Raw genomic sequence first — 19,801 nt, 5'->3', positions numbered from 1 at the left:
ATCATTTCCGGTTCCCCGCACGCGTGCCAAATTTCAGCTCTCCAGCACTTCTAGAAGTGGTCGGGAATTTGTATCCATGAGTGAGTCAGTCACCACAAGGGCTGTATATAGATAGGATAATGCATTTACCAAAACTATTATCATTCATGGTCTGCTGCTCATCAAAAACTAGCCATTACTGGAGTACAATATCACATGTGGAGGTATTTTTATATTGGTGTATCATTTTAAAAACTTGAGGTGATGGTGTTAGATTTCTTGGAACCTGACGACTTAATTTTTGTTGGGACTTGAGTGAGGTCTAATATGTAATGCCAATGTGGCAACCAGGTCAAGTTTGAGTGGTGATCAAGACATGAGTAATATTCTGGAATCTCTCTCTCTATTCACTCTCTCTCCGAGTATTCTTTAGGATAATTTTCCTTAATTTCAATTTTGAATAAGAGTAACGAATAATCCTGGGGGCTAAGTAGTTTTGTGTATCAGTTTTTTGAATGCAGGACATAATAAGCTCACTTAGAATGTCCTATATCAGATATATATTTCTTAACACTTTTGGCTATATATGCTATTGATATAAAATTACTCAAAACATAGTCTTAACCCCTTGGTTGGGGGCAGAAATTTCCTTATCTTTCACCTGGTGGGGAGCAAATCCACCGATTTTCGGAGATGCCGTTTTCGAAAAAAATTTATAGTAAAGCTATTGTACAAAAATGGCAATATACTTCAAATATATTGGTATAGAACCTCTGACAAAGCAAAAAACATGCAATGATGCATAAAGAATGAATATTCACGCCTTCTCCGCATAACATTGGGACGCGACATCACGCGCGACTATAGTCGCGCTCCCCACATGGGGAGCGGAGTCCGCTTGCGACTACAGTCGCTCTCCCCAGTTAAGGGGTTAATCATCATTATGATTGGTTGGTTGCTTGAGGATGAAATTCTCTGTGAAAAAAAATCATTAGGCTTAGCTGGGATCATCTTTGCTATCCCAAGCCAAAAGATTTTTTTCATGATAAAATTTATCTTGATTGTACTTTACTCCAAAGAATAATAAAGTTACTTGTTGCAATGCTATGGTTAATTTTGTGTGCATTGATTGTGGCAATTTCTTAATTCCAGCACCAGTCATTGTGAAGAGGGATAAGAATAGGCTGCTGAGACAATTGAAAAGGCTGAATGAAAAACGCTTTGGAAGTGATGTGCTGACAGAAATTTTGGGAGTGATTAGTAATCCAGAGTACCAATACGAATGCAAGCACATAGCTAAGTAAGTTTTTGTGACTCTTTTAATTGGTGAATTGCAGTAATCTTGGTATTTTTTATTTAACCTCTTGTGTAAGTTAAGTTTTTTAATGTTGCATAACACAATTATGCATTAATGCTGTTGATGGTGTCACAAGAATGGCTGTTTAGGCTGTGGCATATACAAATCAGAAGTCCTAGTATAATCGTTACATGAAGAGTATTGTATTAGAAGCCATGATGTGATACATAGTCTGTTTTTACTTACAGGCATTTAGTTCGCTTGCTATCTAAGGAAGATGAAGATGATGTTCAGAGACCAGCATTGCTTGGGGCACCTCGTGTAACTCCTTTCCAGATGCGAGCATTGTCTCTGATTTTGGCCCTGGAAAAACGTTGCCCACAGTTCAAAAATTTAAGTGAAGTGATATTTAGAGGCATAGAATACTCTCTATTTCTACTTGGCCACTGCCCTGATGTGAGTTTACTTTCTATGATAGAATTATGTATGTGTATCTCCTTGTCAACCATGATAGGAGGGTGTTTAATTGCATGTCAATCTTGCTTATTGAAGTTATTAAATTGTCAGAATTTCTTCTCTTAAAAGTTTTTAAAATGCGTTTCATGACTTTTTGGACACCCTTTGTTCCCAAATTCACTTCAGTACTTCCTTTGGCTGTGTATTTGATTGTAATCACATATATTTTTCAAACGTTTCTCTAGTGATTTGGTTTTGGAAGTACATAATGACTTAAGCAAATATATGTCGTTGCTAATTCCTTTCTCGACTGCAGGCTGAAGTGGTGAAGTCTCTGGCAAGGATGTATACAGCATTGTGCATGGCCAAAAGAGATATCTGGAGAGCTCGCTGTTTCATCTTTGATGCGCTGTTTAGTATCAATACTAAAGCCATGGAATTGATTTCTGTGGTGCTGAGTATGTGGCATGAGGTATTGCCTCGTCAGAAACCAAATCAAGGTGATTTAATTTTTGTATACTTACCTTGTTGTGATAAATTTTTGATGTTAAGTAGTTGTTTGGCTTTAGTATCTAATTATAAGTTTATCCATGGGCTTCGGTTTCGGCAAACTGCCTTTGATACTTAAGGCTTTGGCACTGAACTTAAACATGTAATTGGAACTTAAAGTGTGATGATGTGCTGCAGTAATGTTCACTCCAGGCACAATCAAGATCATGATACACTTATTGGACATATCAACTACTTATGTATATACTATGAGGAATCAAACTATAGACTATGTTAAAAAAGGTAGATTGTATGTCTTACCTGCATAGTATTCACTTGGTGTATGTACAAATGCCTATGTACACTATTTTCTCATTTTCTTCTGGCAATATAAATACATTTCAAGGGAGGAAACTTATAATTTGAAAATCAATTTCTGTCCAACCATGTTTATTGTTGCTGAACATTAAGACTGGTTGAGTATATAACAATATGAACCTAAGAAATGTACTTAGCGAAATAATTTAGACATTCTCTTAAGATAATCATAAAAACAATTGAATAGTTGAGGATGTAAGGCACATCATCCATGCTGAGGTTAATAACTGGCTCATGAACTGACTTAAGTGTAAAATGGACTTAACTGTGAATAGATCAAAATTTTTCTTGCTATGCTTCGGTGTACTAAAAAGAATTATTCCATCTGATCTCCTCTGGTGAACCCAGATGTCCATATGTTTCTCATAAATATGTAGCTTGTTTCTGTCATATGACCCTCCTGCTTTTTCCCCTGGTCATTACACATTCTTAATCTGTGTTCTCCAATTCAATTTCAATGTTTTCCTGAGGCTGGGAGCATGCGTATTTGTCATAGAATTGTGAGGTAAAATAACTCCTTGGAAAAAATTATTTTGTCATAACTATTTTTGTTGTTTTTTTTAGGAACCTAAGGTTCTTATGACATTCAAATGACATTCCCTGCATCAAAAGCATTGTTTTTTTTCTTCATCTCCAATTTTTTAATATGCTATTCCCTCCAAAAGTTACTATTTTTCTGTGAGATTATAAAACACATTTTAAAAGGAATACAAATTTCCTTTGGAAGGGCTTTGAATTTTATGTACTCTTACTCTTTAATAATGTTGCATAACAATATAAAAGTGAGTGCCAACAGTCCTTGGGAGATAAAGATTTTTTTGCAGAAAAAGTGTGGATATTCGGATTCTTGCAGCAACCCTAATTATTAAACTTTTACTATACAGTGAGTCCTTGTTTAACGTCACCTACCGTTCCTGAAAAATGTGACGATAAACGAAATGAGGTTAATCGAAGCATAATATCCCATAAAAACAATGTAAAAATTGAATATCGGTTCCTAGACCTCACAATTCCAATGTGAAAAAATTTTAGCATATCATATCTGGGATATTTTTTACGATGGGAATGCCAAACTATGGCATAAATACGAGTTCCTGTCTTCATCGACGACAATAGCAGAAGTGACGTAAATCCTTCTCCATTTTTGTATCTTCCCGCATTTGCTTTTCGGCTTCGCTATAGTGCAGTCCAATGAATGCTACCAGACGCTACAGACCGGGGATCCGGTGCTCCGGTCCATAGGCCCTACCCTCGCTACGAGAATTTCTTTTCGGACCGGTCAGGAGCGATATCAAAATGGCGGAAATGAGCAAGGGCGGGCAAACTGGGATTATGAAATCGAAGAGATGGTTTTAATTGCGAATTGAGGCGGGCGGGCGTCGCCTGGGCATCATCATCGCTGAAACATCGTCGCAGTAACAGGAACCAAAATTATTGTGAACATTGTTCTCTTGGACATTTTCGTAGAAATGTCTCTGATGCTAAAATTTGCCAAAACCGTAATCGCAATTAACTTTTACACTTTGAATAGACTGACCGTATTACCGCCCACGAAACAAACAACCTGTAACGCCTGCCACTTCGCCTTTTTTCTCGCGCGAAATTTAAAATACGTGACGTTATCGCCAAGCGAAGGGACGATAAACGAATCACGGTCGTAAAATTTTCGTGACGTTATCGCGAAATGACGTTAAACGGGGTGACGTAGAACGAGGACTCACTGTAGTCTATATATTTTGAAAATTCTCCACTGTGTCGGAATGGCTTTGAGCACATGTTAGTAAGCACCTTTCCTCATCAATTATTTACGTATATTTATTTCATTCTTTGACCAGTTGGAATATGTTGCAAGAATAATCTCATGTAGGAATAAATGAATCTTGAAATACACTCTGGTGTTTCAGATATTTTCATTTATTTTTTCACAGAAAGTTACATATTTAATTTTCTTATGATTAATGTTATCTTTTGCCTCACCTTTTACTATTTTCTGTATTTCAGGGGCCAATTATCTGGAGAAGAGTATCTTTATGGCTATCAGTCACATGACCTCCGTCAACCAGTGTGGAAATTCCTTGAAAATGATCCTGTGCAACTTGTATCATAGTGATTGCAACAAGATAAAATGTGATACTTTCATGGAAGAACTACTCGCAGCATTAAATGGTATGTGGCATAGAGTAATGTTTGATTTACTGGAAATGATGGGCACTAAATTGTAAGTAAACATTTGAAACCTGTACTTACAGCTACAGTGGAACTTTATTTAAGTGAGTACAGGCTTTTGTGAGACCCCCGCTATTACGAGAGATAGCTGGAGCACCATCAATTGACCCTATGATTAGCTTGTAAAAAAAATTGTTTTTGCAAGGCCCTTTTGGTGTATGCACTTTCCATAGCGAGAGTTTCCATAGGCGGAAAACCTGCACCAAGAGTCCCTTATCTCTGTAATTGCTGGCGATCTGTAAGAAACGAAGTTAACATGGAGTGCTCAGTCTCAATTTCATGTGGTAAACCGTCGTAGGATAAATAAGTTGTGCATTTCGGTGAAAAAACTGTGGCATTAACATTCACAAATTTTCGATCTTCTTTTGTTCCTCCGGCGCCAGAAAGCAGTCGACAGCATACCCGGACATCTGTAAGTTGCGTGAATAGAGAACATTTGAAGGTAGACACCATGTCCAAAAAATGCCACACACAGATAAAGAAAATAATGGAGCAATACAAGAGTGGCGTAGTTAATTTATCTCCTCTTTTCTCTTCACAATTAAAAACAAAAGCAACTGGGGAATGCAGAACTTGTAGAATTAGAAGGAGCTTTGTTCGGGTGGTTTTGCCCACGTCAATCTGCGGGAACTGCTGAGAAAGTGGCTATGCTAAAGGCTAAAGCGGAGTATTTCAGTGATAGATTGAGGATTGAGAACTTCAGGTGTTTGGAAGGTTGGTCATACTAATTCAAAGCATGAAAGAGTTATATCCCTTCCTAATTGCTTGTGATGCCTGCGGTGTAAACCTGAAGCCATGGAAGAAAGGTCTCTGATCCTAGCGGAATATCTTAAGAAGTATTCCCTGCATGATATAATGCAGACAAAATGGAACTCTTTTACAACCTACTCCCCGATAAATCCTTCCTTGCAGTACGAATGTTTCTTGCAATGATGCTTATAGATGAAGGTAATGCACTGTTAGCGATGAAGTTTGTGTAAGGCAGATGCTGCACCTTAAGTTTATTTAATTTAAAAAATTCTGCCTTATTTTTCATATTTCGCAGTCATTATTGAGAATGTTGAATCAATAAATTAATACGTATAAGTTTTTTTAGCCTTATTGTCCTTCAGATACATATGCTTTTTCATTTATTTGTTGCACATCTTTCCCTTTCGTGTTATATTAGTCGCAGTTTCTTGCAGCTTGCTTTTGTGTTACTTGAGTGACATCAGCATAAATTTGCTTTAAATTTTTCATTTTTCATCAAGTAAATTTCTTTTTCTTTATCACCAATTTTAATTCAAATCGTTTTTATGGCAGTGCTGTGTATAGGCTCAGCATATTATTTCAATGACATTGCGGGCGTAACACCCAAAATGGAACTTTTTTTTAAACAACTGGAATGTTTATGACATCATTATGCATGCTTAGCAGATTCTTTAGTGTAGATAATGAAGATATTACATCGGATGATAGAAGAAGTCTTCCGAGGCAGGATCGTTCTACCACCTTCCAGCATTTTCGTCTGCAGAAACAAATGCTCTACATTTCAGTTAACTTCCGGGAAACATACATGAACAATAAATGTACAGCAATGGAAGCGTTTGAGGTATTTAAATTACCTTGATACAGTCTTATCAGTAATTGTTTGAATTTTCAGAGGAAAATATCAAAATAATAGAATGATCACATAAAAGCATGAAGTACACAGTAAAGCGGCTTCCTCCGTTGTGTATAGGGATAATGGTTGGAAAAGCAATGCCTTGCATGATTTTTATTCAGTATGGCACTTACAAATTGAATGCTAGTTTGTTGATAGGGCAAGTAAATTCTGATGCAAAAAAACATCGCCTTTCGTCTGGATTTATGCTTAAGTGTATATGATAAAAATGTCTCCATCGCCGCACCAATCCAGTTCCTATTAAGGTGTTGACTATAGGTTTATTGGCTACTATTCGCTCCACCTCCGGCAAAGCGACAATACGCTTTAGCAAGTATTTATTAGTGCACCGTGGGGCCTCATTTTATCGAGGTTGCACTGTACTTATTAAAATTAAATTATTCTAAATTTTTACTAATTCTCCTAAGTTCTTTTGTTGTACAATAAATTTGGAAAAATGGCGACCAGCAACTATGAAATTTCTGAATTTAAAGAAATTAATTTGTAGATGACAGTGAAAGCATTCAGTGTAGTAGTAACACTAAATGTCCAAAAAATAGATTAGTTAACCGTTAAGAATACAAAGTTTGGACCGATAATGGAAGAAGACAAATACAAATTCAGAACAATATCTAATATGTTGTAGACTGTTTGAGGAAAAAAGCTAGCTTTCTTCTCGGGTGTCAATTATTTGAAATACTCCATTAATCATTATGTTTGAGTGTTTGGTTGAGTGAGTGGCCTCATAAGTTTTAGATAGGGCTCCATGAATTTGGGGAATGCACATTTTTGTGATGTTAAGCATAATTTTGGTATTAATGCAGCTTTTTGGGTTTTTGGCTTTTGACCGACAAACTGACATCTTCTATTATTTATATGTATAGATTTGGCTTCCCTTCATTTTCAGTTAAGATGCATACATATATCTAGATGAAATGGGAGGTAAAACATATTGTGCTTACTTTTCAAGGGAAATAAAAGTCTCTTTTGTATGAAAATGGTGTCCCTATACATGTTTCTTGTTTTAAACCGAATGACCTTTTGTGGAGAGAACAAGATGAGTTCATACATAAAGCATGAGAGGTGAGTCAATTGGCAGTTTAACTGCTCAGGCTATTCAGCAGTTTTTGCAGATGTGTTTGAGCACATTTAACAGTCAACTATAGGAACACTAATTAAAATGAGAAACCTTAAACGTCCTTTGATTTATAAACGGGTTATGCATCCATACAACTATCTTTTATCTGTAACAAATATTCTTCAGTGATTCGTATGTGGTTGTCTACCAAGGAAATTGTATGGCATGATGCTTAATGTTCTTAAATTTACTCACCGCTAAGATAAAAATGGAATAATTAGTATTGTAGTTAGTATAAAGTTATTTACTTTTGAACTTAATTTACTTCATCTACTTTTGTGGTCTCATTTTCAGAAGGTGAAAATCTCTATCTATTAGAGCCGGCAATAATACTTATTGCGAAGAGACAGGGTTGGGAGTGGACTCACAAGAACGTGCTTTGCAGCAACTTGGTGACCATGATTGGTTCTTGGAAGACTAATGAACCTTCCAGGCCTGTGGCAGTTCTGACCATAAAGCTCATTGGTAATAACATTTACAAATTCTGTGTTTCTATAAACTCTCGATTATATGAAGTCAGCGGGACTGGAAAATTGGCACTTCATAATATCGGGTTTCGTAATTTCAAACCTTTTTAATAAGTTGCAAAAAATGTTTGCTTTTGTTCTAACCACCCTATCTCTGTCTTTATTGGCCTTGTTTAACATTTTTGGTGGCTATTAAAGATGGAATTTAGTAAAAATGTTCTAATTGAGTTTATGCTGTGAAAGATCATTAAAAAATCATGCAACCCTAAACTTCCCAGTCTTTATTGTTAAAAAGCAATGATCTTAACGCTAAAGAAATTCTCGTCCATTTCAGAAAACGTAATCAAATAACATCTTGAAATTATTTGTACAAGAATTTAATCTAAGGATTTTGTGGTCAGCAGCAAATAGCAACTGCAGCAGACTCTTGTTAATACGAACAATGTTATTAAAAATTTCTCATTATTACGAAGCAAATCGTTGGTCCCGACGAAAAGGCATATCCACGCTATGGTAAAAGGAACGTTATTATGAAATTTTCATTTTTACGATATTACGAACCTCGGTTCTAGTCCTGGTGGTACCAAAATGAACTTTATTACGAAGTTCCACACATACGCAACAGCATTTAGGAGGATATTCACTATGCTAAGTTTTAATAATCGCGCCACGTTTAAGTTCTTCTTGTGTACTGTGCCCAAGAGCGTAAATAATGTGTCTTTATTCAGTTTACACACAACATCATATAATAGCTTCATTCCTGTGGAGTCATCGTGACCCACTAATAACCGCTCGTAAATTGGACTACAGTTATTCCTCTTCCTATGCACATTGGTTTTACGAATTTTCAGAGATACGAGCATTCAACATTTTCAAATTTTGAATGCTCGTTTATACAAATTTTGAATTTGGCTGAACCTTTCGATTTGGTCGATGCTACCCGGTGCCCTTCTTTAGTTTTCGGGTTTCATTCTTCACTGTAGATAAAACAATGCTATGTAACACTGATATAGAAAAAAGATTTTTTTAGTGTTAGCACCAGAAATAGGCGCATGTGCTCTTCAAAATTTTCACTTTTCATTTAATGGCGAAAAATAGAAATCGTCATTTAAAAATCTATAAGTGTGAAAGAGGACAACAGCATCATGACAAAATTTGTGCTGCTGATATAAGGTCTGCGAGAGAGTTGGTTTCCTTACTCATGGCATGTCATTTTTAGGCTAAATTTGGACAAGGGAAACTCGAACGTGCCTCATTGTTTTCTCCTTATCACAGTACAAGTCCGAGACTACAAGTGAATTGTTTGACACTCAGCAGAGTGTAAGAGAAGGTGCTAGGTAAGAAGATTTAAGGAAGAGTAAAGGAAATATGCGATGAATTCCTGGATATGGAGATAAATTGAATATTTCAAAAGCATCAAATGAAGATCATTCAATGTGTCACCCTCACATGTAAAAAACTCACTCTTGCTGAAGTAAGAACCATATTTAATGCTCTTGGGCATAGTGCATGAAGAGAACTTAAACATAGCGCAGTGATAATAACGTAGCGTACTCAATATCAACCTAAATGCCATTGCATACCTGTGAAACGTCGTAATAGAGTTCATTTTGTAACCGCCAAGCCCGGGACTGATATTAGTAATTTTTGAATTATGTAAATTACATAATGACGTTTCTTTTGCTATAGATTGGATTAGCTTTTTCATCTGGACCAATGGTTTGCTTTGTGTAGCTTAGAACTTCATAATAAGGATGTTTGTATTTAAGAGGGTCTACTGTATATGTAATAGATCACTGTATGCCAAAGAATGACATCACCCTTAATTTTGTCCTTGGTGTAAAGGAGCATGGTAGATTGGCCATGTAAGAAGCTAGGCAGAGAATCATAAAAATGGAAGGAAAAAATGATGGAGAAGTCCCCAGAGACAAGTATCTAGGACAATTTAATAATGGTACGGGGAGGAAGAACTTCAGGGAGATAGAAGAACTGGCCTTTGGCTGTAATAAATTCAAGACTGCAGTATATCAATCTTAGGGTTGCAATACTGTGAATGAATGAATGCGTCACCATTCAGGTGACCACCATAAGTAAAAATTGGGACGGGCAAGCTTGAGATATTCTGTCCCAGACTTGGACAGTGAAAAAAGGAAGAAAATGGGACATTTTTATATTGCCTTTATCAGAATTTGACCTAAGATCCATCCTCCACTCACCATCAGAGCAGAAATTGATTTTCTCACCAAGCGATAGAGGCAGTACTAACTTAATCATGATAATTTATTCCTATAGGGTGGTTTCTTATTTTTTTAAATTGCCTAAATCGAAAGATTATTACTCCTGAAGTACGTATTTCACACTTTTCGATTTTTAAATGACGATATTTATTTTTCACGATAAAATGAAAAGTGAACATTTTCAAACGCGCGAAAATGCGACAGCGAAGTTTGAATGCTGGGTAAAGCCCATGTGACATCATTCTTGTTCTGGCTGTCATTGTGTGAGGCCACCTTGGTGAGAGGCTACGAGCACTGCTACAATGAACGCTGCCCGCATGTAGCAGAGTACCCTGCTAGCAGGTAGTGGTTGGCTTAAATAAGGATTATTAATACCCTATCAAACAAAGGCAACTTTCCGACCTTAGGCAATTTTAATAGGTGATTACATATTAAGAGATGTTTCCCTGAGCTCTGTGCCTCATGCATGCATTGGTAATCTCAGACGATGTAAAACTTCTGACTACTGGTATAGCATCTAGGTCCCTGTGACGTCATGTGGAGTGGCATCGCATGGTTGCCAATCTGGCCTTTTTCAAATGAGGTTAAAATTGACCGTTAACATTCGTCTAAACTGGGATTTCTAAAACAAAATAATTTGTATATTATGAATACACTAATGGTGGGTAATGGATTGCAATCAATGCCTTTCGTTTTCTTTGATGAAGGAAACAACCCTATTGTAGCCATTCTAAAGCAGACCCAAGGGAACCGTTCTCAATGAATACAATCCAACAGTACAATTCATCACAATCAATCTAGGATAATGTTGTAGAGTCTTGCTGCCATATGCAGTGGAATTGGCTTCATTTTATGTTTCACTAATAGCCTTACATGGAGTTGTCAGGATATTCTTTTCCCTGTAATAGAAGTTGACTTTTCATTTTATGAATTTATATTTGTTCATATTTACTATCTCTGATTGTGTATCTATGATTGGCTGAAGAATATACTTGATGTTTACAGTGATACATTTCAGTGCTCTCTATTTAACTTCAATATTCTGTTTCAGGTTTTCTGTGCCGTTCCTGCCCTATTCCGACCTGTAGACCCGTCAAAAACATCATTGAAAATTTGGCAAATATACTGAATAAGGAGCCATGTGGTATGTTTTATTTTCATGTGAATTTTTAAAATTAGCTTTGTACAAATTGATACCTCCACTACACAAACACTCAACAATCACCCACCGAATCAAATCCGCTCATTTAGAAGCCTTAGTATTACTAGACGAGCGGATTTGATTCGGTAGGCGATTGTTGAGCGTTTGTGGAGGTGTAGAAATAATTGAATTTGTGGTTTTGAGTGGTATAGATCATGATGAGGGTATGAAAGTGACCAGCATTAACTGTTTTGATTAATTTGGGATTTCTGTTCAATGTGATTGTCATTCTTCTTCATTGTAGTATTGCTAACATTTATTTTAGTTTATAATATTTGTTCTGAAATATTAATCAATTAGTGGTATAGCCTCCATTTCTTTCTATTTCATAATCTGCCAATTCATCTACATTCACATATTATCCCGCAAGCCGCCTAAAAAGGCATGTGGCAGGGGGTGTTAGGACACCAGCAATCTAAATATAAAAAGCAAATGCTCAAACAAATTTAGGACTAGCAAATATTAAAGTCCTTAATGATTCACAGGAAAAGCAAATTCCCAAATCTATCTGTTCAGCAAAATATCTCTCTTAATTTATCTCTTCTGTCGGACCTGGAAATATAGTGGGGCTCTAAGAAGATGGTCACCGTGTTGCTCCTATAGATATCTATTCTCAATTATTCAAGCAAACAAAGCCAACCGCACAGCCTCCGAGTCTCTAGCGGCTCCCAGTCTAATTCGCTTGACATCTAGTTAATGCTGTCTGAAGCAGTTTTTGACGAATCGCGCAGCTTTCCTTTGTATTTTATTCAGTTTGTGGATTAAGTCTTTCTGCACCAGATCCCACTTACTACAGTGGAACCTCGTTGAAGCGAGTACGGGCTATTGTGAGACCCCCGCCATTACGAGAGATAGCCGATGCACCGTCAATTGACCCTATAATAAGCATGAAAAAAAATTTGTTTTTACGAGGCCCTTTTGGTGTTGGCACTTGCCATAGCGAGAGTTTCGCCGGAGAGATTGCGGAAAACCTTCACCAAGAGTCCCTTATCTCTGTAATTTCTTGCGATCTGTTAGAAATGAAGTTAACATGTATCAAATTCATGTTGCAAACTGTCGTTCGATAAATAAGTAGTTCATTTTGGTAAAAATATTGTGGCATTAACATGCACGAATACTTGATCTTCTTTTGTTACTTGGGCGGCAGAAAGCAGTCGGCAGCATACCCGCACGTCCGTGAGTTGCGTGAATAGAAAGCATTTGATGGCAGACACCATGGCCAAAAAACACCAAACATGTCTAAGCTAGAAAATAAAAATAAAGAATAATATGAGAGTGTCGAAATTAATTTATCTTCCCATTCGCTCTTCACAATTAAAAAAATAAAAGTGCCCAAGGAATGCAGACTATGTAGAGTTAGAAGGAGCTTTGTTTGGGTGGTTTTGCCCACTCCAGTCGGCGGGAACTTCTGAGAAAGGGGCTACGCCTAAGCCTAAAGCGGAGTATTTCAGGGATAGATTGCATTTGGCGCCGCCACAGAAGGCATATGTGAAGAGCTGATGCTGCACTTTTAGTTTATTTAATTAAAAAAATTCTGTATTCCTTTTTCATGTTTCTCAGTCATTATTGAGAACGTTAAATCAATAAATTCATACTCTAAGTTAATTTTTGAATTTTCAGTGGAAAATACCAAAATAATAGAATGATTACGTAAATGCACCAATTAAGTGCATAGAAAAATGGCTTCGTCGGTTGTGCATTGGCATAATGGTTGAAAAAATAATGCTTTGCATGATTTTCATTCAGTGCGGCACTTATAAATTGTTTGAATAGTTAGGGCCAGTTTCACCAACGAGGATAATTGAATTAACTCGGATAATATTATCAAAAACCGAGATATTACAACAATCGTGTTTCACCAGATGCATTAACTCGGTTTTGGGCTGTTATCTCGGTTTATACTTTTACTGACGATATTCCGCAGTTCAAAGCTTATTATCCGAGTTAATCTGAGGGCAGATGGCATGGCGCGCATGCAGCTTCATCAGCTCTCGGAAAATACGAATGACAGCGATGAAGAATATCGACATTCTATTCGGAGACCACGTTCATTATGGATAAATGAGCGTGCAGATTATTTTAATATATATGGTGAAGTACATTTATTTACTCATCCCAAAATGGCATATGAAACTGCAAAGGCAGTTCTCGCTCTCATTGAAGAAGACGAATTTTACTAACAAGGGGAAGTGGAGGTTTCCAATGCCGTATATTTTATAGCATACGGAATGGCGAACACATCTATAAACTGGTGGTGATTCTAATGAATGGGCCTTTGTTTGGCTGTAATTAATTAATTTTCATGCGGTACTTTTAACAAGCCTTATTCAATAACGATTTATAATGCTAAAACAAGCGCGATATCTCATATCTCGGGTAGTTGGTGTATTGGTACCGTCGTCGACTCTCGCCCAGGGGACCAGGGTTCGATCCTTCGCCGTGGCAACTTTTGCATGGCTTTTTTTTTTCGTCTTCGTTTTGATCATACGGCGACAAGTATATGAATAATTTTAATTGTAGCAAGCATAGACATGAGGAAAAATTTTTATCATCATAATGGGGTACGTGATCTCCCCTTGTCAAAGAAATTTCACGTTTCTTTCTCTAAAACTTGAGCTTTCCCATGCCTATGCTCCCCTTGAGCCAATATTTCCGACAACTCTTGCCAAAATATGTTCGTATTCATAAATTTCATAAGCCTTTCTTTGAATTTTCTTACATATATGTACAAAAACCTTTTATCTCTGTCCTCTTCCTGAATTAATACCTATGTAACAGCATCGTTATCTTCGAAATCGCAATTTTACCAATGTGAGACGTAATTAATTATTGTAGCACAAAATAACCAAGAACTGTGTTTGTTTAAATGTGGGAGTCTCGGTAAATTAAAAATTTTCATTTTTAAATAACGATGCGTTAAACAAAGGTGCTTACAAGTTTTTTTACCGCAATATTCTCGCATTCCTTGCTCTTGCTAAACGCGGTTCCCCTATTTGTTTTTTATTTATTTTTTACTACCCGTGCGTGGTATTTCGTAAGGCAAATTAATAAATCCTTACACGAAAACTTAATATTTGAGCTTTTCGAACTCTCATTGTCTATATTAATACTGTTGCTGTTCATTTTATCACTCTGTACTTGATTGTACACTTACCGGCTTATTAAAGCTGATTCCATGTCATACGGTTGCTTACCGTCATTTGTTTTTCCCACGTCAGAGTTATGAAAAACGTACAAGCCAAATCATTTATTCTGATTATCTCGGTTTTTGAAAACTAGGATAAAACGTCCTTGGTGAAACACGGTCATCACATTTCTGAGATAATGATTTTAACCGAGTTTTTGAAAACTGAGATAATAGAGAATATTATCCGTGTTGGTGAAACTGGGCCTTAGTCGTTGTTTGAGTAAGGAAATTTAGTGATGCAAAAACACATCGCCTTTCGTCTGGATTTATGCTTACGTTTATCGGATATAAATTTATCTGCCGCTGCATCACTCCTGTTCCTTTATAACTGTTCGCAACAGGTATATTGCCTATTATTTGCTCCAACTCCAGTAAAGCGTCAATTCGCTATAGCGAGTTAATGCTTTACTGGATTATTGATTAGAGTACCGTGGGGTCTCGTTTTATCGAGGTTGCACTGTAGCTGCATGTTCAAGGTGTGATTGGAAAAGTGCAAAAAAGGACCTTTCTTTTATTTTCCCATCCATAAATCTTCCCACAATACACTTGACAAATTCGAACTTCTTTCTGGCTATGCCACAAGTATTCCTTATATGTGTTCCCCACGATAGGTTTGAAGTTAATTTTTGGCTCCACAAATGAATTTTTTTTTTAATCCAATGATAGAATTACAAACTCAAAGTGTACACTAATTTCATGATAGATGACAGCATTGTCAGCAAATAAACATTTTATAGCTAATTTTCAGTAATGAGCATATTTTTCAATAATCTCTACAATTTAGTAATGGCTATCTTTCCAATCAATTCTGCTGTTTTCTGTTCATCTTTTTATTGAGTAGGACTTTAGAAGAAAGTTACTTTTTTATTCAGTGTATTATGTAAAATATGTACAGTACACTCCTGATTATCTGGGATAATGATGGGGAAATTCGGCACGAATAATCAGAAAAAACGGATAACCCAAACATTCACTTAAATGTCTTGCAATGTTCATAATGTGCCTAAAACAAACAATATATTATTATTTATGCAGTTATTCTGTTTTAGAGTGCTTTCCAGACTCAATGAGAGCTTTCTTCGACAGTTCGTGATCCTATTAGTGGCGTTATCATGGTGGTACTTGTATTATTAATGCGCCATGTAAGGCCTAGTTTCGAAAACCACACATCCGTGGCTGTGGGATCATGGATACAGAAAATTGGTTTGCATGAATGCTTCAAAACCACTGCTCGGCATGGGAAACTACACTGTCAGGCACCATGCCACGCAGTCACGTCTCGCACAAGTTGCCTGGGTTAAACTGCTGCGGGAGGTGTTTCAGTGATCACGGAGCGTGGTTGCACGCTGCGAGGCTTGGAAAACAGGAACACGGTGCTCCCGTGAATGCAGCTAGCACGCGATCACTTCCGTTTTGCAAAAGGGATTCTAACGGAAATAATAAGCATGGTGTATCCTCACATTAATGCAGTAATTCCGATGTTTTTGCATCCGATTTTTTTTAAGATTGCGGAAAAAATTGAGCGAGAGTGAAAATTATGCAAGGATAATCCACAACCCGTATAAGCCGTAGCTGGATTATCGGGAGTCAGCTGTATGTGTTTAAACAAACATGCATGGGTTAGTGAATATAAATTTATTATTCAATAATAACAGAAAGGGTCCACTATCGCGTGATTTTTACCATGATTTGAGAGAAAACGATGTGATCTCTCTTAACCCTTTCGCTGCTACAAGCGGGAATACCCGCAAAAAACATTATGGTTATTGCCTGCGACATGCGGGGATATTCCACGACTTTCAAAAAACTTTTCCTTTCAACACGACATGCGGGTAAATATCTACGTTTTCGAAAAACCCTCCCTTCGGTCGTAGGTGCTGTCATCTGCTCGAAATTCTAGCGGAACTACGTCCATTCGTGCGGCGACATTCAGCGACGTGAAATGAATGATTCAATTCATTTTTTTCTGGATAATAGGCAAAATAATGGAACCGATGAAAAATCTATTGAAGCAGCAAAAGGGTTAATTCAGCAGTCACTTAAAATGGTTAGGATAGTTGGATACCTTTTTTCTTATTTACTGTTAGGTATGCTCCCATGTGGAACAAAATGGCCATAACTAATGGTTAACGTGAAAATTACATCATATTATAGGTGTATAAGAAAAAAAATAAGCATGAAACATTTATCGCTGAAAATGTCATTCCATGTATGTACATTCAACTTTCATACACATTTTCAGGAACACATTGTGTGCGAAAGTCAGGTAACTCCTGTAAAGAGGAAAATTATTTTCATTGCCTAAGTTTTATTAGAAACTGTACTTGAACTATGGTGCAAGTTATAAAAAATTCAATGCCCAGGACTTCCTTCCAGGTGCCTTGGTCTGTGCCAAGTTTGTCCTTTACTAAAGATGAAAAATAATGTGCCTACAGTCATTTCTCAGTGCAGGCCGTTTTCGCGTGGTTCACCACTTCCCTACTCCTGGCTGCACTTTATCTGGCATTTTTATGAATTATAGTAATTTCCTTCAGCAATCAGCATTTTTAAGGGGACCTGTAAATAACTGAACAATTTTCAGAAGTCATGAAAGACTCCCATTCATAATTAGTCAGTCCTTGGGAAAAATATAGAGGTGTTACTGTGTCTTAAAATGGAGTTCATATTTTTTCACGCAACAGCTGCAGTTGGCATATGATGTCTGTTGTTAATACATATGTATTACTTGATTGTTTTATTTTTTTGTTTTCAGGTGATCCAGCCATAAAGGAAGCCATAGTGCTCAGTTTGATACGCCTTCTTAGGTTCAACAAATCTCGCATTGTCCGCATGTTGGATAATTGGCGACCTATGCGTGACCCCCCGGAGGAAGTTGTGAATGAAATCAAACGTTTTATTATGCGAGATAATATGCGGACATTTTGGAGAAAAACTTATAGCAAGTGGAACACGAATGGTAAACAGAAGGCTGTTTCCTATTTAGACAGTGCTGACATCTCTACTGTTGGAGGCGGCGAGCATTCTGAAAGACAAGATGGAGTGGAAGTGAATGATGATGTCAGGAAAAAGTGGGCTGATATTAAAAGTAACCAGAAGTATAAGGTATGGATGCAGGATGAGAAGAATGAAAGGGAGATTAAAGAAGTGGTAAAAAGTTGGGACGGAGTGGCCTTTCAGGCACACAACAGAAGAAAAAATAATAAGAAGAAGAATAAAAATTTAATATCCTAATGTCTGTCAACGCTGAGACATTATTGCAATAGGTATAATGCAAGATATCTCAAGTTGAGCTTGTAAAAAAAGACTGCTTTTGCTGGAAGAATTGAATGCGACAAGTAGTATAACTGTGATTTAGAAAAAAATATTGGAGTGATATTACAGAAATATCATGGCTGTGAATTATTATTCTTTTTCTATGTTGTATAGTTATTTTTTTGTGAATTTTTGGGGTTTGAAATGTGTCGCTTGATTTAAAACATCCAGTGACAAGCGAACTTTTATGATTGGTAGAATTTTAACAGTTATGTTGAAATCATCAGACTTTTTGGTGATGATAATTTATCAGTGATGAAGTATTTTTGTGGAGATAGGTACCTCCTCTCATCATTATGTTATTTCCTTGGGGACTGTATTTTTTCCTTTGTTTGCAGTCTTCAATATTACGCTTATTTCTCCAGATGCACATCTAAGTGCTGTGTACATTAATTATTCAATGTACCTGATTAATGTAGTTTGTAATAAATATTATATATGTATGATCTTTTTGTTCAAACATTTGTTTTCCAAGAATTAGACATTTTCAGTCTGATGAAATGTGTATTTATTGACTCAGGGAGCTAATGTCTAAATTTCAACTTGTGTGGTGTTGTTGTTTGAGGGTACATATTAGGTAGTTCAGCGATGAAACCTAAGCGATAAGTTTCTTAATATTTTTAAAAAATTTGAATTAAGCAATGAATCAGGCAGGAGTAGATCATCTCGTGTTGCTATCCCTCTGCTTTCAAGTGCTCAAGGGCTTCACCATACCTTCTGCTCCTCTAGAGCTAAATACTTGTGGCTAGTTCTCTGGCTCACAGCATAGCAAATGAAGTAGACTTCATTCTTTATTTGGGGAATCCATATTTAAGGTATTGATTTTTAAATTAATTAATGCTCAGTTTGTTTCCCTTGGGCGACAGCCTTGTCGTGGTGGAAAGGCTTGCGCACGTTCCTATAACCCCTAGAACTGCACTGGTGGGATTAATTCTAAATTATTCCTGGTAGTAATAATAATAATCATCAGTTATTATTCACTTATTGGTAGAGGTCTGTGAAAATGGTTTTATTTTTTGCTTAATTTTGTTTTAAAACTGTGATTTCGGTGTTATAGAAAATCTTGGCGGTGTTATTATGTTACGATCTCGATATCCTAACAGCTGAGCTTCTCAGTAGTTGATGCGGCATATTTTTTATAAACAGGACATCAGGTTACAATTTATGAATTATGCTATAAGTCTCATCTGTCAGAGTTGCTAACGAAGGGATATCTTCTCAGGATATTTTGTTTCTCCCTACTAGCAATCTGAATTCATCTGCTCATCTAGAGCTACACTACTTATCGTTAGAAATGAGTGGGTAAGTTGCCTTTTCTTTAAATTTCATTGCGCAGTCATATGGTCATGCTTCACCCTCAGCAGTATGCTCTGCTTACGCCATACGCGATAGCATTAGTGCCCAACTTAACCTCGTACATGTGGTTCCGTACTTTCTAGGGTAGGTTTACTTCAAACCAGCGAGTGTTTTCTGTGTGGGTTCAACTAAGTCCGGTTTCATTTTCATTAGTCTTATTTTTTTTCGTCTTCGGACCATGGCCCTTCTGAAGAAACAAGTGAGAACTTTAAAAGATGGACTGAAAATAAATGAAGATGAAGAAAAGAATCCGGTCTAGTTGCCCGTGAGTATTGCAACGCCTTGGGTTGTCCACCATAATATATAGCATATGACAACAGGGGTGGGGGCAGAGCGAGATACCTGGTGGAAACAAGAAGTGGGATGAAGCTGAGGATCAGGTGGGCGTGCCGCTAACGATTAAGGCAACATTGTTCACGCTTTATACGTTGCCTCA

At 36.9% G+C, this 19,801-nt stretch overlaps 1 protein-coding gene across 1 annotated transcript in view; it reads left to right on the top strand.

Annotated features, from left to right (window-relative positions):
- Window positions 1-18,455, top strand: part of LOC124161059 — a 57,557-nt gene extending 39,102 nt beyond the window's left edge. Inside the window, exons 10-16 of the mRNA XM_046537225.1 lie at window positions 1,132-1,279; window positions 1,525-1,732; window positions 2,049-2,232; window positions 4,601-4,765; window positions 7,900-8,070; window positions 11,361-11,453; window positions 17,450-18,455. Of these exons, the coding sequence (XP_046393181.1) occupies window positions 1,132-1,279; window positions 1,525-1,732; window positions 2,049-2,232; window positions 4,601-4,765; window positions 7,900-8,070; window positions 11,361-11,453; window positions 17,450-17,928 (1,448 nt within the window). The 3' untranslated portion in view covers window positions 17,929-18,455. The remainder of the gene's footprint in view (window positions 1-1,131; window positions 1,280-1,524; window positions 1,733-2,048; window positions 2,233-4,600; window positions 4,766-7,899; window positions 8,071-11,360; window positions 11,454-17,449) is intronic.
- Window positions 18,456-19,801: the final 1,346 nt, after the last annotated feature.

This window comes from Ischnura elegans, chromosome 6 (genome assembly GCF_921293095.1).
Source record: "Ischnura elegans chromosome 6, ioIscEleg1.1, whole genome shotgun sequence".
Classification (NCBI taxonomy): Eukaryota; Metazoa; Arthropoda; class Insecta; order Odonata; family Coenagrionidae; genus Ischnura; species Ischnura elegans.
Note: the sequence above shows the minus strand (reverse complement) of the source record. Positions and strands in the feature narration are given on the sequence as shown.